Source organism: Perna viridis, chromosome 3 (genome assembly GCF_037379345.1).
Source record: "Perna viridis isolate PV_CMFRI_1.1 ecotype Kerala chromosome 3, ASM3737934v1, whole genome shotgun sequence".
In the NCBI taxonomy this organism is placed as follows: domain Eukaryota; kingdom Metazoa; phylum Mollusca; class Bivalvia; order Mytilida; family Mytilidae; genus Perna; species Perna viridis.
In genome coordinates this window covers 33,632,532-33,657,334 of record NC_142447.1, presented here as the reverse complement: position 1 = coordinate 33,657,334, position 24,803 = coordinate 33,632,532, and the positions used below count along the sequence as shown (strand labels likewise).

Genomic DNA, 24,803 nt, shown 5'->3' with positions numbered 1-24,803 from the left:
TGATTTTATGGGGGTGTGGCCCAATTTTGTAACCTTATAACTCCAAACTGGTTATAGATTAGTCTAGTCTGAAAGGAACTCCTACAATAGAAAAAAATGCACAAAATCATCAAAATCAGATTTATAACAATAAACTATTTCTATGAATACTAATTACAAAACCTTGTGTCTAGGTGAGCTCATTGTTATGGAACACTAGCTTACCATTTTATTTTTTCTAATACAATGTATATTGAACACTTTTACCGAAGGATATTCTTTCTTCTTCAGAATCTGTCTGGACCTGGGATAGTAATGGTGTCTCATCTCCATGGTGTTGAGGGGTTGTGAGAAATACTTCAGCTCTCTGCTCTGTTAAATGTTGTAACCATTGAAGAATGGGGTAGCATTCACTCTTTCCTTTAATCTCTTTCAATGAGTGAGCAACTGGAAATGTGTTATTTTATATATGTAGGCAATATTTAACAGCTCAAACATATGTACATATTTCTGTACAATGCTCGAAATTTTGCCAATATTTTACTGCAAAGACTTATCAATTACATATTGAGGAAAGAGAAAGAGTAACAATATGGCAATGAAAACTCATTAAAAGGTATACTTCACTTGAAAACTGCTATTCTAACTGCTATTGTCATTTATGGAGCAATTCAATCTTTCACAAAATATGTTGTGATTACTACAATGTTAGAAAAACTCGGGGTACAAATTATCACAACAAAAAAAACTATTTAAAAATTTGTTTTTACACAAACTAAAACAACTTACCAGCTTGAGTATTTGAAAGGAAATCATCATAAATTTTCCTTACTATTTTTTCTCTGCATTCATACAAGGAATAACTGGAATAACTGAAAATAAACACAATGAATAAGCTAATATTCACACTAAAATGTACACTTGCATAGACTATGACTAATGACACGTTTTTAAATTATATATGCATCTACAAATGCAAATATTCTTTAATAATATACATAAAGCTACATACATGAGGTAAAACTATTCACATACAATCCACATCATATGACAATAATAACCTAACCATAAGCTTATTATAATTTAATTTGATCTGTAACAAGCTTTCTGATAAAGTAGTACCTGATGAGCAAGCTATGTTATTTTAGTTTGACAGCTCAAAACATTTCCAAAAATTTTCAAAAAACTTTGATGAGTTGTCTATTTCTGTTCATGTACATTTTACATTTCTGATTTTATCTTCTTGAGTTCTAGGACTTAATTCATACAAAGATGGGTCGATTTCCTGTTTAGGACTACAACTCAAAAATCTGTTGACCATTTTTTTAGAAACTTTGGGAATGTTTGTACATTGTATTTCTATTATAAATTTATCATATGAAATAACCTGTTTTGGGTAGTTGGCCCTTTTCATAAACCACTCTAAGATTTATAACCTTAAACTGCCTCAAACTATGAATATGCTCATATTCATACTCTACTTGGTAGAAATTCCTCATGCTTCCTAGGAAACAATTCCAAATCATCTTCCAAATATACCATAGACGACGATTTCAAAACGCTGGTATTTTATATGGACAACATATTTGTCCAGTGTGGTCGACATGTATTTCAACAAATGGCTGGCATTCCAATGGAAACAACCTGTGCTCCTCTACTCACTGACCTATTCATTGGTTCATATGAGGCTGACTTTATAGCTGATCTGATTCGAAGGAAGGAACATCATTTAGCCAGATCCTTTGATCTCACTTTCCATTATATAGATAATGTATTATCATTCAACAATCCTAGTCTCAGGGATTTGATGCATTACATCTACACCATAGAACTTGAGATAAAGGATATTACTGACACTGTGAAGTCAGCCTCATATCTGGACCTATACTTAGAGATCAATTGAAAGCGTAACTACTGACCAAACTATATGACAAATGCAATGACTCTTCATTTAAGACTGTCAACTTTCCTTTCATCTGTGGCAACATCCCTTCAGGAGTAAGGAGTTCTTATAACACAACTCATATGTTATGTCAGAGCTTGCTGTTACACAGACTTTTTGTACTGGGCTAGACTTCTTACAATTAGGCTTCTGGAACAGGGTTATGTTACTACAAGATTGAAGTAATCACTACAGAAGTTTTATGGTTGTCATCATGAACTCGTGCATTGTTACGGTGTATCCATCTGTACCAATTTGTTCAATTTGTCATAGTTTTCCTTTCCTCTTTCTTCTGCATGGGATTTGACTTTTTATGAGGCAACTCCTTTGATTCCATTCTTTTGATTTCTACTAGACTTATGGTTTCCTTCATTACTCATTCATGATTTAAATTTTAATGAAAAAAACATACAGGAATGCAAACCTTATGCATATCATATTCAAGATATGTATGTACTACAAAGAAAAAATACTCATCAACATAAGTAACAATATTTAAAAATCTATTTGAAAAAAAATTACAAGAAAACTCTTTACATTCACAAATTTAAAAACCTTAACAAAATTAAAATAGATTTATTTTGTAATTAATTAACCAGTATCACAGGGAATACATGAAGGCACGATGGCACGAAGTGTAGCCTTTTTATATTACTACGAAATAAGACTTCAGGCATCGATTTCACAAAAAGTCGTAATTGTAAAGTTGATCATAAGTAATGACATCACAACCTAAAATAGCATTGTGACATCATAATTTACGATCAATTTTAAACACAACTTTTTGTAAACTCGACGCCAGCTACACACAGCAAGTTACCTTTTGCCTTTTTATACGACTATTTATACCTGTAGGCTTTTTATACCACTATAAAATAATACTTCAGCCACACATAGCAAGTTAAAATGAACCTTAAAAAATGAAATAAAACATTTCACTATCTGCTTCTTTTTTATGGTCTGAAATTAGATGATGAAGACATTCTTCTCTCAGTTCATTTCAGATTTTTATAAATGGGTAACTTTAGATTATATCTTTCGTTACTTGTACTATCATTATCTTACTTCTTTATGATGTCTAGTAGCTCCGCTATAAGTTCTCTTGACATGATCACTATATCCACTAACACATGCTTGAAAAAGAAAAATAAATAAGACATGTGAAAGTTTTAAATACTTCTCTTCCCTGTTTACCTATCCAGAGACCCAACCAGCCTAATTGGTCCTTCACTGCTGCAGAGAATTATCATTTCTCTGTGTTTCATGGATTATATAATGGGTAATATCCAGTGTTCCAGCTAGGAATTTGGATCATTTTGAATCATCAAAATAAATGATTCATTTTCCTATAAAAAAAAGAACATTTTGACTGAAAAAGGGCAGGGTGATTTGAAAATGGCACGGAGTGTCACTTGAAAAGGGGTGGGTCAGCTCTATGAAAAAGGTCTAGCTGGAATACTGATACCTGAAGTAAGACTGCATAATTACCTCTATACAAAGCAGCATGACCTTCGATTTCTGAGGTTCTACTGTATAGATATGTCACTAAAGACAATGTTTGACAATTTGTGAATATAAAGGTATACTGAGACACTTCAACATGCAAATCCAACAATTTTTCCAGAAACAGTATATATTTTTCAAAATCCTTACATCATGGAAATCTGTAACCATGGTAACATAATAAAAAAATATACCAGTTTTCATAACAAATTTTGGGTGCGTTCCCAAAATAAATTGACAAAAAACAGGTCTTCTAGAATATCAGGCACTTCAAAGCTGTCAGGAAAAGTAAGCGGCATGGTATTATTGGAAAAAGAAACGAAGAAAAAGTGTACCTTTTTCTGCTCATTTGTTTGTGATTGTAATTCTTAAAGTTCATGCAAAATCTTGCATTTTTGAAAAAAAGCAAGTTGGTGCAGAGATGGGAAGCCAATCCAGCAAGGCCCTGAATTTTTCCAGACAGCTTAAAGCATGCATTTACACCTCTTTACCTTTATCAGTATTGCATCTATTTTTGTCTGAATGCTCTACTACCCACAATCAATATTTCAACAAAGTTTCACCTTTTATTTTTAAGTTTTACAAAATGAAACACGGTCAATTTTGTGTACTAATCAGTGTATCTCAATCACATCTGTATAGTGCAACCTGATAAGTTCTAGTTATATTGGTACCGGTGAAATCAATGGTCAAATAGGCATCCAGTTTGGTTAAACTAGAATCTTGTTTTTATTTGTCATAAATTGGCACTTTGTTTTGACACTGTTCTACGATCCAAGTAATCTCGATCTGACATTGAATCCCTCAAGGGATAAACACGGGATGTCAATTATTTAGATCAAGAACATTGATAGAAAGAAAAATCCTGACCAGATTCAAGTTTTACCTTGGAACGATGACTGTTAATTCCCACAAGTCAAATTTTCCGCTCTGTGTTGTGGATCTGGTACCTTTTATATGTAACTCAGCTTGAGCTAACAGATAAATATATCAATACCTTTTTGTACCAGTAAAACCCATACTTTTTTTACCTCTAATTTTGAAAACTACTCTTTGATTGCACAACAGTACAGTATAAAATTAAACGGGACGCAATAACTATCGACAAAGAGCAGTCTGCTGACAGGCGCGGATCCAAGGACTGGCGTACCGGGCGTACGCCCGCCCTAAATCGGTAAAAAAATTTAAAAAATCACCATAAGTTTCACCCCATAATATGTTTTGCCTTTAATGCATTGCACGACATTTAATTCAGTTAACGTTTGTTTGTTTGTTAGGGTTTAACGTCCGAGCAGCAATATTTCAGCTATATTCAGACAATGAACATGAAATGAAAAAAAAAGGATGGGTCACAAGGATAATAGGGTCGACAAATTTTGATTGCCACTGGAAAAAAGGGGGATGGGTAAGGTCGGGCAATTTAGCCTCCTATGGCGGAGCGCAAAGGTTCCTACTCCTATCGAATACCACAGCAGGGTTCTTTAACGTGCGAGAAACGTGGCATCTTTCCCAACACGGTGCACCACTATGGTTTGCGGTCAGGTTTTCCGTATTATAGCCTGACAACCCCAGCATGTAACATGCCAGGGGTACCCCATTCCACCACCTGGGGCACACATCCCAGTTGCTCTGTGGGCAGAGCGCCTAGGCCCCGGCTAGATTTCTGAGCACTATTTAGTCGCCTTATACGACAAGCTTAGCGCTGCTGCAGGCCTATTCTTTTAACACCCGGACCTGCACGGGGCAATTCAGTTAACGCCCCTAAACTCAAATCCTGGATCCGCCCCTGGCTGATCTACTGGTGTGGTAGATAACAGGTAATCACAGTGTTCATACGACCGCATTGGTGTGGCGATGTCGTCCGTGTCGTCTTCTTCGTCTGTTGGCACTTGGTTGATTTCGTACGATCAGTGACTTTATATTTTATGGGGTTGGCATATACATTACCTATAGAAGCGAGCACCAAGAGATTCAACATTTTGAACCCTCGGCCTCACTTCTAACTTTACTGGGAGTGGTAGCTACGCCTGCGGCTATTAATCCCTTTTTGGATTCAGTGTCAGGAGCTATTTTCTTATTCAGCCGCTCAGTAGGTGGTCAGATCAGAAAATAGCTCCAGACACTGAATCCCAAAGGGATTACTACAACTGTATTTTAAGATTAAGCGGGTCTATAATTCAGATTATGTATAAAGTCCGGAATAGATGTATTTACACTTATGGAAGCCATTGACAAAACTAATATATTTTCCCATTGTTTTCTTACTTAATTCTCCCCCAACTTAAAGATCAATGACATCACAATTTTAAATTACATTGTTTCATTGATGTCGAAAGGTAATTCAGAGACAAATCTGGGGTCATTCAGAGTAAAATGACAAGTGTGAATTCATGTATGATAACAGTTCTCCGAAGATGGTGGGAATATTTTACACATAACATAAATGCAACAGAGTTTGTAAGTCTTGTTCTGTTTCATGAAGTAGGAAAAGTTAAAGGAATACATTGAAAGCAACTAAATTTTCAATGATAAAAATTAATTCCTATCTATTTTTGTTTACTGATACTGATGAGTGTAAATTTCTGATTTTCTTGCTGTGGATCTTTCATTTTAAGGCTGTTTCTGCTGACTACCAAGCATATTCCAGTTAGGCTGATAGCTGTCACTGGGGATCGTCTCAAAATGCTATTTTCATGTACACACATGTTGCTGTTGAGCTCACTTTGTGCTCATTATTACTAGAACTAAAAACTCAACGTCCTTTTAATTGGCACATAAACACCAACAAGATAGATGTAGATAAATTTAGCACAAAGTTCAAGATGCAGAAAACTATGCACTCCGCTCCCTTTTCAAACTGCTTTCCAATGGTGAGGGTGTGATTGACAAATAGACACAACACCTGGGGCCCGTACTGCATTACACATTGGTGTGAGAGTTTCCTTATTCATTGAAAACTGTGGATGGACTTTGTGGCCTCTTTGACATACTCACAATATCCATTCTCTTATATTAGTCAATGGATCTCATTGAAATTGTATTATAAGATGCCAAAGGAAGACTGGTTTTAATTTTTGGGGTTAAGTCTCACACTGCTTATGAATTTAAAACAAGCATTTCATTTATGTTTGGACAATAACTTGAGTAAAAGACTGTGATTAATATAAGGGTTGTAATTAAGCTTAGAAAAAATCAGGAGAATAACGAGCCAGAAACAAGTATTTTTATTTTTTTTTAGTTCTGGATGATAACTTCAATAAAACGAATCAATCAATTTGAAATAGTACCGCAAGGTGTCATGTTTAAATAGTTTGAATTCTGGAGGTTTCGACTGGAACCAAATAGGAATGAGAGGCCAAAAATGGAATCATTCTTATCCTTTTTTAAATATCTGATCCTAATCAAAATAATACTGTATTTGAATGTTGTATCCATACTTGCCCCAACTGTTCAGGGTTCACTCTGTGGAAGTATCAAGCTGAGTCACGTGAAGCATTTTATTATCAGTGTCAGTATAAATTTAAAACTTGTTTTTGTATGAAATTCTCTATCAGGAGGTATACAATAGAATTGGTTAAGATCTTTGGACAACATGTACACTGTACCTTCAAATTTGTGAAATTATATGTTGGTCAACAAAGAGTTTGAAAAATCTAATAAGCACCATTTGTCAAATATCAAAGCATAGATTTTTCTATTGCTCGTCATTATTCATCATTGACGAAGAAGATTCCTATTAATAACCAAGATTTCCAGTCCTCTTTCATCTCTTAAAATCTCAAAAACATAGAAAATTCTATCAAACTTTTTTCAAATAAATTAGTCTACAGGAAATCAGCAAAGTGACAGTTTTGTGATCCCAAGCTAATTAACTGTTTGGCAAGGTAAGTGATGTTTGTACAGGTGTACACGTTTGATCCATTGATCCAATTACATTAATTAAAAAACATCCACAATAAGAGGGTAATGATTGATCAGCTTGAGTATACTGTCAAAAACGAGAAACATATAACATAGAAAAACAAAGACAACTCTGACTTGAGGAAAAATGAGGGTTAAATCAATAATGGGCTTGAACTGACATGAAATGTTTGCCTGGATTCTATAGGACATTTGAATTTCCCATCCGTTAGTTACGTAGATATAATCTTTAGAAAAATGGATGATCAGACTGCATTACATGCAGTTATGTTTGGATATCATTGTGCAAGACAGAGTCTTATTTAAAATGACCATAGCATTTATTTTGAGAATCTCAGTGAGCTCTGTAGTACCTCATTGATGTAGAATGATACTAGTTCATAAATTCAGAGAGAATATTTCATTTGATTTATGTCCAATTCAGAAATTTAGATTTTATGCAAGTATTCCATGTTCAAACTGAATAAGCAATACCGGCAATTAGATTTTTCTTTACAGAAACTGCAAACAGAATAAACCAGAAAGAAAACAAGTACAGATTATGATAGAAATTCTTTAAAGACAAAATCATTTATGTACAGTAAGTATTTAATTAAGTAATAAGAAATTGAAGTGTAAGGAACAAATTTTCTAAGAATTGGAAAATTTAATATTATATGAATCTTAAATTTTTGTGGACATAATGCTCTATCATCAACTTGCTAGTCAACATAGCCTTATGTAACTCATCATAACTCCTTATTAAATTCAACTTAATGAACAAGTAACCTATATTCTACATTATAATTACTTCAGTTGTGTAAGTTGATTAATATGATATTATAGTACAGTCTGTAAAAAAATTATTAGGGATAGATTTAGGGAGCATCCATTTGAATATTATGGCTAAAATTTGAAATGAAAAGGCAGGACTATGATATACATGTATGTTATTAAAAAATTGTGGTTGAACAATTGGGTAAAATTAAAAGGCAGAACAAAATCCAGATTTAAAAAATAATCACTGACAGGCTAGAGTAAAATGAAATGTCAGGTCGGAAATTGTACAACAAAAAAAATCCGGGATACAAAGTTTGACCCTTAACCTCCCCCCCCAAAAAATCAAATGGTTGTTCTCTTATGTTAATATTAGCAGAATAACCATGGTTTCAAGATTTACTAATCTCAATAGGTGAAAATAGTCTTAAGAAAACCTAAATTTTATATGTGCTAATATGTTAAAAATATGATAAAAGGCTAAAAAAAAGCATTGCATTCTTTCACATCAAGTTTCTTAAGTATAATAAATAGTTTATGCATGATAAAAGGTAACACCGCTATTCGAGTATAGAGATTGTACAGTTATGAATCATACTTTTCTAACTTATATCTTGCACTGACCAAATGTCTGCTTGTTGGTCAGATTATATTTCACTCAGAATCTAGAATTTTACATCTATACATTTCAGGCATTAAATATGCCAAAAGTTAGAACCAGATCAAAGACTAATGTGAGGTACTATCCATTTGCATCAGGGTTTAAGCTTCCAACAGACGAGGAGAAAATCAAAGCTGTTGGTATTTCTGATGTAAAAGCACCAGAGTATAGCACAGCTAATGATGTGGATGGTTTTGTATTCTTTAAACAAATCCCACAGCCTACAAGTATAGATGATTGGCTGGCTCAGTATGTAGCTAAAGGTCAATCATACCAATCATATCTTAATACCAATGGCTGGTTAGACACTGAGAAAGTTCATGGTATTAATAATAAGTTTGTATCTACTGGGAGAAATATTTGTGATAAATACCCTGGTGGGAAAATTTATCTTGTTCCAATAGGAACGTTCAGTGAAAAAAGACATATTGAGTTCAATGATCTTGCTGAATTTGCATCTATATATTTAGGATTGCCTGTTGACATTCTAAAAGGGGTTGATATTGATGTTGATTTCACTAAGGAAAAGGTATTCTGGATCAATGAGCAAAAGAAAGAAAATGAAGCATGTTGTAGCACAAATGCTTTATCACATTGCAAAGTTGATTTAGAAAGTAGATTTTTCAAGAAAAATCATAAATACCAGATTGGTATTGCAAGCCTGTTGTATATGCTCCGTCAAAACATACCAGAAGATGCTTTATGTTTGATTGGTCTTACAATGAGTGATTTATACAGAGAGGAATCAGACTTGTTTGTTGCTGGGTGGGCAGCTGGAGGAAATCATGTTGCAGTTTTTAGCTTTTTCCGATATGACCCATCCATCAAATTCTCCACAGCTGATTGGTACAATATAAGAAGAAACAAACAAATGACCTTGAGATACATCCAGAAGTCTATTTTCCAGAGAGCATGTAAATTATTAGTGCATGAAATAGGTCATCTACTTGGAATTGCTCATTGTATTTACTTTGAGTGTTGCATGAATGGTTCAGGTCATCTGGCAGAGGATTTCAGACAACCTCTCCATCTATGTCCTGTTGATCTACACAAGCTGCAGACACTTGTTGCATTTAATGTACTCGGAAGATACAAAAAACTCTGTGAATTCTATGTTAAGCACGAGATGAAGAGTGAAGCTGAATGGGTGAAAAGAAGAATTACATTTTTGAATAATTCATCAATAGATATTGACTAAAGTTGTACAATGATCACTTGTTATTACATAGACTGGTTGATAAGGACAGCGACTGAAACCTTAAATAATACCATTGGACATTTTTTTTTGTCCCTCTGTAGTGTTGCAACTGTTTTGAAAACTGTTAGATGTTACAGTGACACCATTATTTCAGGCACAAACCATTTAGGAAATTGCAGTATTTTCAAGTGACCCAAAAATTTGCTGCAATGATTTGGGTATTAATTAGTTATGGGTCATTATGTACTTTTAACATAAGGTTCTGTAGCTCAAAGATTTGGATTGATTTTGGGGTATAGAATTTTGGGGCCAAAAGGGCAAAAAAACAAGAATTTTATAAAATTTTGTATAAATTGCTTATTTCCTGGCCTATTTCAATAGAGTTTGAAGTTAAAATTAAGGTTTTGAATTTCTTGGAATCTGTGAGATGATAAATCTTACAATGCATTTTGATGAAGAAAACAAAGACAAATTACTCAGTTTGATTTCGGCGAAAATGATTTCTTCGGGTATTTTATAAGCAGAATTCCAACCATGAATTGAGATTTGTGATTCTGTACCATAATAGGTAATTGTCTAATTTCCAAATACTGGCAAGAACTTATGCTGTGTCAAAAATTGAACAAAAATCTAAATTTAGAGATGCATTAATCTTTTCTGTAGTGTCCATACTTGCCCAAAGTGTTAAGGTTTAAACCTCTTTAGCAAACAGACTTTGGTCATATCAATCTGTGCCCTTCAGAACCTTTTATTTATTTTTTTTTTTTATTTTGTTCGTTCAATATTTTATTACTGGTATACCCCTTTCAAAGAAAGTTTGAGGGGTATATAGATTTGATAACATTAACTTCTGTGTACATAGTCGTCATAATTTTAAGGATGTACATGTATATATTTAACATATAGTTTTGAAGTTAACCTTAACATTCAAAAGTTGTTCTTGAATGTAAGTTCTTTTTCTATTTTAGTGTTTACAGGCAGATTGGTTTATTTTATCAACTAACTAGGAATATTCTAGACAGTAAAATTCCTAGTCTTCTCAATGTAATTAATGGTTTGTGCCATATCTAATATTTTTTTATTTTGTATACAAAGATGTATTATTTACTAGTATTTTGCTGGTACAATACAGTACTGTAGAATTTATTAGCAATTTATTTTCCAAACCATCGATCATATTTATTTTTGTAAGAAGATATTTAAGACCTTTTCTACTAAAATGTACATGTAATTATATATTTCAGAGGAACAGGATGCCTAAAGTCAAGAAACCCAAACTACATAAATATAAGGAATGTGTACCTTATGCAAAAGGTTTTAAACCACCAAGTAAGACTAGACAAGTAAATGCTATTGGTTTAGATGGTTCAATACCTTGTGAATTAAACCCTGCTTCAGACCCCAGTGGTTATGAGTTTTTTAAATCAATACCTCAACCAACAAATGTCAATGACTGGTTGGCTCAGTATAATGAGGAAGGACAAACATACAAACAATTTTTATCTGAATGTCCCTGGCTTTCAACACGGAAGAGAAAAGGTTCAAAACAAAACTTTATTCCAAATGGGAAGAACATTCTTGAGAGATATCCTAATGGTAAAATTTATATTGCACCAGTTGGGAAAATTGATGGTGAAATATCTTACTTTGGAGAGTTAGCAAAATTTGCTGAGATATATCTAGGTATTCCTGTGTGTATATTACCTCAAATAGAAGTTAATGTGATCATTAAGGATAAAAAAATATACTGGACTGAAGATCCAGGTAAGGATGGCCAATATGGGGCTAGCAGAAGAAGTACTAGACCAAAGCAGCATACATTAGAAAGCAGGTTCCACAAGAACAGATATCAGATTGGTGTCCCTGATCTTCTACACATGCTTCGACAAAAATTACCCGATGATGCAGTATGTTTTATTGGTTTGACTATGAGTGATTTGTTCTGTGATAACACTGACCTTTTTGTTGCGGGTATGGCTGCTGGGAACCATCACGTTGCTATTTTCAGCTTCCATCGCTACAATCCTGCACTCAGTTTTTCCGATGCAGATTGGTATGACATATACAAAGACATTACTCAGGAAGAAGACACTATTCAAAGAACTATGTTTCATAGAAGTTGTAAATTATTGGTGCATGAAATCAACCATTTATTAGGAATTGATCACTGTATTTTCTATGACTGTTGTATGAATGGTTCAGGTCATCTTACAGAAGATTTTTGTCAGCCAATGCATCTGTGTCCTGTAGACCTTCATAAACTTCAGACTCTTGTTGGCTTCAATGTTGTTGAAAGATATAAAAGTCTGCTTCAGTTTTATAACAAACATGAGATGACAAAGGAAAAAGAATGGGTTGAGAAGAGACTTAACTTTATTAAATCATGATTCTGATTCATTATTTTTATACAACCACAAGCCCTAAAATGGTATAGTGCTGCCATCTATTTTGTTGTCCATATTGCTAGGTAGACAATGGCTTTTCCTGTGACAATTTGAATATTAGTTGTTGGAACTTGAAAAAAATGTAAGGTTATTAATTTTGGGGGTGATACCTTTAACCGTTTTTGAAAAAGGGGCCAAAAAGGAACCAGAATCAAACATTTTCCTGATGTCCATACAATAACTGGAGTATGTGTGAATTGATTCCCTTTCAATTGTACCACAAAATGTCATGTGATAATACAGAGGGTTGAGATTTATTGGGGGCAGGGGGTTGTTTCTTGAACTGCTTAGGAAGGATGGGTAAAAAAGGACCAGAAACAAGCATCTTCCTGATTTTCAGTCAAGAAGTTTTGTACAGATGAATTGATATCTATTATGATATTGTACCACAAGGTGCCATACCGCAATAGGTAAACCAAGATTGTTTTGAGTAGTTTAGGAAAAAGGGGTCAGAATCAAGGATTTTCCTGATGTCCAGACAATTACTCAAGTAAATGTGAATGTATCTCTTTAAATTGTACAATAAGATGCTACATCTAAAAGGAAGACTATGATTGATTTTGATTTTGACTTACTTGAACTCTTTTGAGAAAATTGAGGGCAAAAAGGGCCTCTTTAATTTTGGTAAAGTTCTTTTCATATGTCAAATCCTTTATTGCAATCCAAATTTAGATTTGTTGTTGTGAACATACTTACCCCAACTGTTCAGGATTCAACCTCTGTGGTAGAATCAAGCTGGGCCCTCTGAAGCTTTTGGGGGGATAATGATTATTTTTGTGTATATTATAAATTTGATTTGAATTTTATATTGCATATTTTAGAAATGGTTTTACATGAATGATTGATAACTTCTTACTTCTCAGGTTTACATTTTAGATTAGAACAATCCATATATGTATACATACATATAGAGACAATTAATTTTGAGAAGGTATTTATAACAAGAATTGTTTACCCTGTTTATATATATAATACCACACAAAGTTTGGAGGTATAGGTATCCCCCTGTTTGTTTCCCTCCTGTTGTCAGTGTACATATCTTGCAAGCCCAACTCGAATTTTGATAAGATATAGAAAGGATGGGGTTATAGGTCTCAGTATTGTATTAATATTCATATGGACTTCTATAGTGAAGTGCATATTTTTAGGATTTTTTTAAAGAAATATGTAAATTGATTCAATAGGGAAAAAATAATTTCCCGCAAAAAAAGTAAGGTGAGTCCACGAAGATCGGACAGAAAAGTATAAACTTGAACTATAAATAGTCATTTTCTTGATTTCACTTTCATTTTGCAGTCATCAAACCAACTTTTTCAGTGGAACATTTTTATGTTATGTTAGATTTTCTTAACAAAATGTTTGTTATCTTATAGTGTTATTTTTGCTGTATTTTATAATTCATTGTTCATATCTTTTGAAACATTAGTTTTGTAAAGAGGCAAAAAGAAAATGCACTATATTTTTATACCCTCCATGTTTTGATGTACACCCGCTCAGGATGTAGATGTGCTTGGTGGATGGTACTTATAGACTGATGTCTGAAAAGGGAGATAATCAAACTTAAAAATAGTTTTATATGTTTAAAACTTCATCCCTGAAGCAGAACTCCTTTTAGACCACTCAGTTGATTTTAAGGAAATTTTATAGGGAAGTTACTGGCTGGGCATCATATGTAGATGTGCATGAGGGAAAATCATTAGGGTCCCACCTTAGGCGGGTCACCCTATAGTGATCAGTCCGTCCGTCCGTAACAAATTCGTGTCCGCTCTATATCTAGAGAACCGTAATGATTTCAAAGTTTATACTTGACACATATATTAAGTAACACCAGAGGGTGTGTCATAATGTATGTACAACTTCCTAGGTCAAAGGTCAAAGTAAAAAACTTTGGTTTCAGTTGACAACCCTATGTCCTGTGATATTGTGTCCGGTCTATATCTTGAGAACTTTTATGATTTCAAAGTTGATACTTGACACATATACATGTATTAACCAACACCAGAGGGTGTGTTTTAATATATGTACAACTTCCTAGGTCAAAGGTCAAGGTCAAACTTTGGTTTCAGTTGACAACCCCATGTCCTGTGGTTAAGATCATGTCCACTCTGTATCTTGAGAACCGTTATGATTTCAAAGTTTATACTTGACATGTATATTAACCTACACCAGAGGGTATGTCATAATAACTTCAAATAATGCTTCATATCAGCTTATTTACCACATGTTATTGACAGCGGGGTCCACAGAGATGGCTCCCATCTCAAAGATATCCAATTATTGTCTGATACCTTCAAATGAAGATTATTCAACTTTGAGAGTTTCATGTGATTTAAGTCCACTTGTATTCATTTTGTGAGCTATCTCACAGTATTCCTAGTTTTCAATTAGTAAAACTAACTTTTATTTTTAAGTAAAAACATACACATATATGTATGAAAATTACTGTGATATACCATAAATTGTTTATTTATATATATATCCTGACCTCATTATCTCAGGTTTTTAAATATAGATGTTTTATTGTAATTGTTTTATTGAACTGTTATTTATATTCATTCTTGAATTAAAATTAAATGATTTTTTTTAAACTGGAGTATTCAGAATTTTATTTATGTTATAAACTTTGTAAGTTCAAATCATGGCTATGTCCTTGACAGCGAGTTTCCATTATATGTACAGCATCAGGGTTTTCCTAGTCTTCCATATAGAGTTGGACTGGCACTTAATTGCAATTTCAAATCAGCCCACCAATCAATTGATAGACTTACAATATTAACAATCTCCTACTTTTCAACTAAGCTTTTGATTTCTGCAATTTTTATACCTAACCATTAGTACAGTCACATACCTGATAATTGCATAGGAACTGAAAAAAAAAAACAAAAACATTTCCCATCTTATCCTTGTAATTTGCCTTTTTTGCATAATATTTAGGCCAAAAATCAAAATTTACTAAAAGTACCTTGATCATTAAAATGGACTAAATAACAAACACTTAAAAAATTGGTTTTACATGTTCTCTTGTTTTTTTTATATACTAAGGCAGGAATCTAATTAGACCTGAGAAAAGAATATAACCCACTTAACATTGAAAAATTTGGGTATTATCCCTTAAAATGATAAGTTCTGTTCATTGCACGTCCTTGTTGATTGCGTCATTTTTTTCCTGACAAATATGCCATGCAATTAAACAGGAATTGAATGGTCTGACATTGTCATTAGTGTTGTCATCCAGGTTGTTATCAGTTGATACCAATATTAGATTTCATGTGATTACTTGAATTTGATACACGGTTCCAGGTTACAGACCACCAATTCAACCAATGAGCATTTGGAACGTACGCAAAAATAGTCCTACGCAGAAATTACCCTTGTTCCTCATAGTGCTGTGAAAAAAGTTCTCATCTTATTTAAAAAAATTAAACAGTTTCTGAAAGGAAAAACATTTCTGTACAATTTATAGGTGCATTTTGCTTCTTGTGATGTGAAGCCTAATCTCCATAATGATTTCTATATATACCCCTATCTTGTGAAAACACTGGGATTTCCCATGCTATTTATAGACCCTTCACTTCCGGTGATCAGTACTGCACTGCAAGTCTGCTAACCCCACATGCCATTCTGAGGATTGTGAGCTGACATATGTAGAATCATGCTGATATATAGTCATCTGCAGGTTAAAGTTAAGGTAAAGTCCAGAGAAGCCATTGAATATTGTGAAATTAGCATAGAAGCCTATGGGAAGTGGAATTAGTGGTTTCTAGCCTCCATACCTCAAAAGAAAGATAGGTATTGGTTTTGAAGGTTGTAGGAAACATTGGCCAAAACAAGCATTTCATAAATTAAAGTTACATATGGATTTTGTACCACAATATTAAATATTGAAAAGATCAGATTTGATTATGGAGTTATGACCGAAATCATTTAGCAATTAAGGGATGGAAAAGTCCCTAAATGCATGTTTTTCTGGTTTCTAAACAATAATCTAAAAGTTTATGGATCTGGGTAGACTAGCAGGTTTTGACTAGCAGGCACGTTTAAGATACGGCAATAGTATAAATGGTCAAAGGAATACCATTATAAATGAACAAAGTAGGGATTTGATCCTAACTATTATACTTGAAGAAAATAAAATGATGAAAATGTGAACTAAAGCTGTATATAAAACTATTTAGAACACTATTAAGAGGAATCACACGATGCATCAGTTGAATTTCATATTGACGTCAGTTTTTAGCATTTGTCCAGTAGTGCTGCTGGATGTCTACACTGAGTGTTGGATTAACATAACTGGCAAACCTTAAATTTGATATTGTCTGCCAACAATAGCTGGTTTGGCATTAAAATTAACTTGGACTGATTGTAAATTAAATCATAATCTTTACATTCAGGATTGGATTAATTCTCACCTGATCGTTTATATCGATTTGAAATGTAAAGTATCTACTGAAAACTTTAATTTTAATTAAATTTGGATTATTTATTTAACAGGTAGTTCAAATTTCAACCACACTGGTTTCCATGTCGTAAACAGATCCTATAGAAATCAGTGGAACTGATTATATCAGGTTCAAGCTTCTGGTCACTACATCCCGCCATAATGGTTTCAAAATAGAAAATATATTTCAACGCGGTTTTACGTAACTCTATGAAAATGCTGTATTGTCGAAATTACTTTTCTTACCCATGGAACTAAGCGGCAGCGTCTTCTAAGACTTAAACATTAAAAGTCCGAAACCTGTTAATTTAGCACTTTTCAAAGAGAAATTACCATAGAAAGAGGATTGAAGGCGAATTGAGGTACCCTTGTAATATTCCATACGTTCAAAATTATGGTTTTGTTGGATCAACCATTCAACAGATCATTGTGTTTGTCAATGTTCTGAACAAGAGATATTCAAACAATGAAACAATTTCAGTAATTTCAATATTGTTATTAAACCTATACATATATGTTAAACATTCATTACTATTGGTTGTTAACTGGTGTGAAAATGTATTAATTATAATAAATCGGTAATCTAGTCTTAATCCCCATTAAATCCGACATTAATTCAGGAGTATGGTCGCCATATAACAAGTTTTACTCAAGAGAATAACATTCAGGATAGGAGGTAAGTTATTTCAGTATTTTAACTTTAAACTATCTATTATTCAATGATACGTTTAAGATATCATATTTCATACAACTAGCACGAAAGGGCCAGTTTTGTAATTATGTCTTAATCTCATCGTAACAACCGAACTAATCTGGTATGTTTTTCTCTCTTTCTTAATTATATTGGAAAGCCATTAAATTTTAGAAATACTGACAATGAAAAATTGAACTTTAGTGAACAAACAAAACGAACAATGTGAGTGGGATTTCAAGAACAGTTTGGAAATTCTACATAATTAATTAATGTGCATATATTGGATACTATAACTTTAATAATTCAAATTCAATGCATATCAACACCTCACTACAACCAATGACACAAAACTAACGAAAATACAAGGTATGTGATTATACTTTATGATTATTTCCACGATTTTCATTCATTTGTAGATGTCACGAGTGCGGATACTTAATAGCGATAAAGAGGTCACCGCTGTCAAATTCAATCTTAAAGAGCAGAGATGTCTCCAGAAGAATCTAGTTACCTTGGACGCGGAAGCCTCCTACTCCGTAAAACTTCTGGATATGGATAATAGAGGGATGAAAGTATTCTACCGGCGGTTTAGAGATAAAGTATCCAAAATCAGATCTCACCTCAAAGTCAACGAAATTTCACGACTAAAAGACTTGGAGTCGGCCGGAAGATTGAGCCCACCAATTAATACCGCCAACACTACTGCTGCATTGCGCATTGCTGATGCCGAAAAACGTTTAAAAATACAAGGACGAGAACACCTTAGAAAGACGAAGAGTGCAGTAACAAGCAGAGGTCTCGGAGCAAGTCGGGAAAATACAGGAAGTTCTTTGATATCTGGTTCCTTTGATAGTCATTTGAACAGGTCAAGTGAAAGCCTTTCAGTACATCGACCGTCTGCTATAGCTTGGGACGACAGACTCACAGCATCACAGGATGGCTCAACATTAAGAAGACAAAGCAAAGATGATAGAACAAAGCATCAAAACACACCTTCGTCTGAGGTTTCAAGAAAACCATCAGTAGACAAAACAGAAGAATATAACAACCGTATTCCAGTGATGATCGTTGAGGATACTCCAGAACCCGAAAAACCTTTTGTAAAACCTAAGGTGACGGGTTTTACTTTCGTATACGGCGAAGACAATCCAATTCCGAAATCTAAGGATATTTCAAATTCAGAACAAATAACAGAACCAGAACCATCGAATGTTTTGTCAATATCTCAAAATTTTATAGAAACTGGAAATGTGAATTCACCAAGGATAGTGCACAAAACATCAGGAAGTGAATCATCCTCAGAGGACACAAGAGGCAAATCTAATTCTGTTAAAGATGATTTGAACTGTATAAAAAAGTTGGGTAACGACACTAAATCGAACACAAAACACGACATCGATGCCAGTGCTCCTAGTGTTTCTCCTACAGACACCACCAAGACTGTCAAAAGTAAAAGTCCAAGTATAAATAATAAACCTATAGTTTCTTCTCAAAATTTTTCGCGTAGATGTAATACAAAGACTTCAAATGACACGAAAAAGAAAATCACGAGGAGTTCTTCAACGCAAAGACGAAATCGAAATTTAAACTCCCCTGTTTCAACGGGAAGCGATTCTCAGCATAAGAAAGATGAAGAAATCGAAGAATCTAAACAAAAAGTAGAGACTGATATGTCAAGCATCAGTATAGAAGCTGATCCACAAAACAACGCTGACGTAACTAGTGAAAATTATATGAAAACAGCCACAAATATGAAAAAGGTGGACATCCGAGCAGTTCCTCGAACAACAAAGAGCAAAAGCGCGCGTTATGGTGCAGAAAGGATATCAAGAGGAGATAAAACTAATAGGAGTGTCGATGGTAGAAGCCTACCAGGCGCAAGTCGACAATCAAACATACCTGGTTTGAACAAACAGTATTCGTGTCACAATTACGACAGAGAAGCCATGAAAATGGTTTCCAGGATGTCTTTCAGTATTTCGGATGGCCTCTTTTGCTTAGGGGATGATCCGTACGAAGAACGAAGACAGCTCCTATTGGTAGATGAGCACAACCGATTTGTAATTCTTCTTCACAAAAAAGAGGAGTATCTCAAACGTATAGAGGAATATATTAGGAGACAGTTAGAAGAAACAGCTCATTTTAGAGTAGGCTCCGAAAAGAGGAAGCGATCACCAAAAGATGTCTGGGATGAACTGAAAAATTGTAGATATCTGAGAACTGAGGACAACGAAGAAAATATCGATCTATCTACGGTAGTGACACTGGCTTCTGAACAATTGAAAAATAAACATACGCTGACATACAAACCATTGTTTAAGAAGCAAAAGAGTCAGAAGAAACTTGTTATAGATGACAGTAACCAGCAAACTAACGGAAACAACTCTGACACAGACTCAGATGGTTTTGAGTCGACTTAACATTTTTTGTGCTCTGTTGTGGTCTATACCAACTCGAAATACTTGTGAATTCAATAACAGAAATATGATTAATCGTCGAACATTTTAAAGCCTCGGATGACATTTCGAAAACGTAATACGGAGGTTTAAAACACATACTATAATTGTGGTGATCTTAATAAAGTAAAATTGGACGTTTGTTTCGTCACATATTTAATGTAATTAATATATGTAAGTAACAAACCGTGTTACTGGAAAAGAGAGACAAGCCTTGTTAATTATAAACGAAGGTTCTCTGCTAGAACCACAAGCAATATGGCACGATACGGACTATCTATCAAAGTGATTTGATTCATTTTTGTTTTGTTGTAATCATTCATGGTGCTCCTTGTTTTCTACACTTGCGTTTAAATAGTCTTTCTTAATCCTTGATTATATGTTTAGATATAGCCTAAATATAAAATGAAAATAAAAAGATTAAATCTAGCTTGAATCAATCTAGATTTAAACATATTTTATTTCACTTCTTGTCGAAGTAAGTCACCAATACATCGTTGATCAGGACTGTTTTGACGACTGTTTTTTCCGATTTTGACTGGTGGCAATTGTGTGCTTCCTATTTGTGTTGAAATATACAGGAAATAATCAACCGTAATGGAAGCGAGAGGTTTAACGCACTATAAAACCTTGTTAAACTCACCTTTCATTTTGAAATGATTGTGCCAAGTCAGAAACTGCAATGCGGTTGTTTCTAACTTTCCTGTTTTTACCCTGATATTGCCATTTGTTATACGGACATTCATTTTGACTTCTTCCTAGATTTTATCAGTACGGTGATCCATTTCGTTATGTTCTGGGCAATATATGCGTTTTGTCTATTATACTTGATATGATAACCGTTTCTTTCTATAAAATTTGCGGTCCTAAATTGGTATTGCGCTGTCATCGTCTGTGTCGTCGTCGGCGTCGTTTAATTAACTTAATGGTGACCGACTGAAGCTGCATCATTTTTGTATCATATTTATTACTAGTGGACATGCTCATACTAAAACTAAACAAAGAATTAGAATTAACTTTTTTTCTCATCAAAATTACTGGAACTATAATGATAAAATACAAGATTTTGGAAATCTGCATACGCTAATGTGAAAAAAACTAAGTACTTCTATTATTATACACTTAGTTAAAATTACAAATTTGCAACAGTATGGTCACATTATCCAGAGTTTGTCGTGACTTATTTTCCTCTAAAATATGATTACATGTAATATATACTTCTAAGGATCGTATAACAAATGGAAGAAAAAGCATTTTGTTATTTAAACACCGATTTCACAAGTACATGATTTTTTTCTCATTCTATCACATTTCAGTGGCTACCTACTGAAACTCCTAACAGGTATTTTTTTTTCCATGTGAAGGAAAAAATTTCCTTCAGCAGTTTTAACTACATGAATGAAGGTGTCTATTTAAATGACCACTGGGTATGAGATCCATTGTCACTAATTCAATAGATGAACTCATTTAACTATGGAACGCCTGAACTGTCTGATGAGATACACATTTGTTTACGTGTTGTCAATTTTATATTACTTTCTGTGGTTTTATAATTACAGGCGTTCCATATTTAACAATACTGGTATTTACCTTGGGGTATTCCAGCTCAACATGGTCAGAAATTACGGTCAACTCACTGTAATAGTTCATAATGATGCAGGTTCACTTAAATACAATTACCAGACAGACATGGGATATATTTTCCTAACAATAACTACAGTGAAAATTACGGATCTATTTGAAATTGTACTACACTAGGTGATACACCACAAAAAAAGAGATGAGATTGATTTTATGGACAAAATTGACCAAACAATAATCATTTTCCTTGTCAAATTTATTTCTTGTGTCTACGTGCAAATTTAAAGATTTTTGTGCCAGAATGTTGTCCTATATAAAGCACTCAGTCTGAACTTCTTTAGCCCCGTGCAGGTCCGGGTGTAAAAGAATAGGCCTGCAGCAGCGCCAAGCTTGTCGTAAAAGGCGACTAAATAGTGCTCAAAAACCTAGCCGGGGGCCAGGCGCTCTGCCCACAGAGCAACTGGGATGTGTGCCCCAGGTGGTGGAATGGGGTAACCCTGGCGTGCTATAATACGGAAAACCTGACCGCAAACCATAGTGGCGCACCGTGTTGGGAAAGTTGCCACGTTCCTCGCACGTTGAAGAACCCTGCTGTGGTATTCGATAGGAGTAGGAACCTTTGCGCTCCAACACAGGAGGCTAAATTGCCCGACCCTACCCATCCCTTCCTTTTGTCTTGTGGCGATCAAAATTTGTTGACCCTATCATCCTTGTGTCCTATCCCATTTTTCATTTCATGTTCATTTTATCATCCATTTCATGTTCATCGTCTGAATATAGCTGAAATATTGCTGCTCGGACGTTAAACCCCAACAATCAATCTGAACTTCTTTAGATCACATATCGATATTTTGACGATATTCCCTAAATTTGGAGAACGGCGTCCGTTCATTTATCATGGCCACCAGAACTAGAGATGATGCATTTTCGAACGGTGTATCGGTGGCCTTAGGTCAAGTAACTTCTGGCCTACAATCAAACCTTTTTTAAGTATTAAAGGCAACATCAGTAACAAAGACATAATACTGGAAGAAAAGGATCAAATCATTAATGACCAAGCACAAGTAGCCACGGAATTTAACAACTTTTTCATAAATGTGGCAAAGGATATAGGGTCAGAGTTAGCTATCAATGAAGTAGAACACCTAAGCATAGCAAAAATAAACGAAAATAAAAAAGATATTGAACCGTTAAAACTTCAGTAACAAAGACATAATACTGGAAGAAAAGGATCAAATCATTAATGACCAAGCACAAGTAGCCACGGAATTTAACAACTTTTTCATAAATGTGGCAAAGGATATAGGGTCAGAGTTAGCTATCAATGAAGTAGAACACCTAAGCATAGCAAAAATAAACGAAAATAAAAAAGATATTGAACCGTTAAAACTTAGGGAAATCCAGTGTAATTTTGTAGAAAAATAAATAGATAGAGCTAATGTTAAGAAAGCAACAGGCATAGATGGTATATTCCCCAAATTGCTAAAACTTGCTAAACCAGCCATTGCTCAAACGATCACAAACTTGATAAATAACAACTTCTAAATTTCCAGAAAAATTAAAAGAGGCCCAAGATGTGCCATGCTATAAGAAAAACAATGCCCTAGATAAGTCTAATTATATACCTGTTAGTATTCTTCCCGCTACATTTCCTAATGTTTTTAAGGCCAAAGATGTACAATTGACTGAATTTTTTAACCATATTTTCCATCCCTATCTTTCAACTTTTAGGGCTGGCTATGGTTGTCAAACTGCATTATTGAAAATAGTGGAAGACTGGAAAAAAGCATTGGATGGTAATAAATTTATAGCTGCTATTTTGATGGATTTAAGCAAAGCATTTGACTGATTTCCACATAATCGTCTGCTAGATAAAATAAAATCATATGGTGTTTCAGATAAGGCTCTTAATCTTTTCCGAGATTATTTGTCAAACAGAAAGCGGTGTGCCAAACTAGGATCCTCATTTAGTAAGTGGGAGAAAATTTATAAAGGGTCAATTCTAGGACCGGTATTATTCAATGTTTTCTAAATGATATATTTCATTTCATTCAGGATTCTTCTCTCTATAACTACGCTGATGACAATACTCTTTCTTATACTGGATACAATATTGATGAAGTCAATACAAAATTGGAGGCAGATAGCTTAAAATTGATAGACTGGCTTGCAGTGAATCAGATGGAAGCAAACCCTGATAAATTTCAGGTACTTGCCATTGGCCGAAAAACTTATGATAAAAACATTTCTTTCGATCTTGGCGATAATGCTGTAAAATGTGAGGACAAAGTAAAACGTTTAGGAGTAACAATAGATTACCAGTTGAAATTTGATACTCATGTGGCCAACATTTGCAAAAAGGCTTCAGAACAGCTAAATGTTTTAAACAGGATAAGGAAACACTTAAATAAACTGGAAAGGTTAATAATTGACCACTCTTTTATTTTGTCCAATTTGAACTATTGTCCTGTCACTTGGCACTTCTGTAGTGAGGCTAATACTTATAGAATGGGGAAAAAAATCAAGAGAGGGCCATTAAAATTATCTATAACGACTATACTAGCACCTATGTGGAGCTTTTGTTAAAATCAAAAATACCATTCCTGAAAGTAAGAAGAATTAGATATATTGCAGTTGAAACTTTCAAGATAATAAATGAACAGAGCCCATTATATCTACATGACCTAATTGAAATAAAGGAAAATAAATATAATTTCAGATATCAGAACACGGCAAAACTACCGAACGTCAGAACATCAAGGTATGGATTAAACTCCTTTAAATAGTTAGCTGCAAAAACCTGGAATGACCTGCCAGACCACTTTCGTAGAGAATCATCTTTTATTCAATTTAAGAATCTTCTACACTCATGGAACGGCAGGTCATTGTTCTGCTTGCTATTCGTAACAGCTCTGCTTTATGCTTTTACATTGTTGACTATTTATAGTGCTGCTCTTTCATTTTAATCCTATTTTACATTTGCTACTATTTGCCTTATATGTTGACCAATGATTTATGTATGTTTGCATGAAAAGGATTAGATAGTTGCCATGTATTGTACTTGTGATGTAAATGTTATTTATTGTAGTGCATTTATGTCGATTTTAAAAGCTCACAGGAGCTTATGTTGTATTGTTTTAAAATATCGACGTTAAATAAAGCTTCTGTATTGTATTGTATTGTATTGCATTTAGATTAAAGAGACTACCGACTTACATAGCTTCCTTCAC

The 24,803-nt window shown here is 34.0% G+C and overlaps 5 protein-coding genes across 9 annotated transcripts in view; 4 read left to right on the top strand and 1 right to left on the bottom strand.

The window, feature by feature from the left end:
• The window catches only part of LOC148621952 (serine/threonine-protein kinase ATR-like), a 57,323-nt gene extending 52,942 nt beyond the window's left edge, over positions 1–4,381 (bottom strand). For both annotated transcript variants that reach the window (XM_088571356.1, XM_088571355.1), the window contains exons 1-4: positions 4,311–4,381; positions 2,987–3,054; positions 769–851; positions 247–426 (exon numbers count right to left, since the gene is read on the bottom strand). In XM_088571356.1, coding sequence (XP_088427482.1) covers positions 247–426; positions 769–851; positions 2,987–3,030 — 307 coding nt within the window. In that variant the 5' untranslated portion in view covers positions 3,031–3,054; positions 4,311–4,381. The remainder of the gene's footprint in view (positions 1–246; positions 427–768; positions 852–2,986; positions 3,055–4,310) is intronic.
• Positions 4,382–4,551: 170 nt separating this feature from the next.
• Positions 4,552–24,803, top strand: part of LOC148621948 (uncharacterized) — a 31,943-nt gene continuing 11,691 nt past the window's right edge. The window contains exons 1-5 of one of the 3 annotated variants that reach the window (XM_088571344.1): positions 4,552–4,598; positions 7,844–7,925; positions 23,305–23,369; positions 23,629–23,781; positions 24,293–24,334. The gene's annotated coding sequence lies outside the window, so the exon portion shown is untranslated. Of the gene's footprint in view, positions 4,599–7,843; positions 7,926–17,689; positions 17,903–23,304; positions 23,370–23,628; positions 23,782–24,292; positions 24,335–24,803 lie in introns of those variants that run through there. The other 2 variants (XM_088571345.1, XM_088571347.1) reach the window with 2 other exon arrangements.
• LOC148621950 (uncharacterized) lies at positions 8,803–14,997 on the top strand. The gene has a single exon (XM_088571349.1). The coding sequence runs from the start codon at positions 8,803–8,805 to the stop codon at positions 9,958–9,960; it is 1,158 nt and encodes a 385-aa protein (XP_088427475.1). The 3' UTR covers positions 9,961–14,997.
• LOC148621951 (archaemetzincin-2-like) lies at positions 11,214–14,997 on the top strand. The gene has a single exon (XM_088571350.1). The coding sequence runs from the start codon at positions 11,214–11,216 to the stop codon at positions 12,345–12,347; it is 1,134 nt and encodes a 377-aa protein (XP_088427476.1). The 3' UTR covers positions 12,348–14,997.
• On the top strand, positions 17,390–20,448 carry LOC148621949 (uncharacterized). Of its 2 annotated transcripts, none has more exons than XM_088571329.1 (2): positions 17,390–17,518; positions 17,953–20,448. In XM_088571329.1, the coding sequence occupies exon 2, from the start codon at positions 17,953–17,955 to the stop codon at positions 19,954–19,956; it is 2,004 nt and encodes a 667-aa protein (XP_088427455.1). In that variant the 5' UTR covers positions 17,390–17,518; the 3' UTR covers positions 19,957–20,448. The 2 variants fall into 2 exon arrangements, with proteins under 2 accessions (XP_088427455.1, XP_088427454.1); XM_088571328.1 differs by lacking the exon at positions 17,390–17,518 and adding an exon at positions 17,571–17,657.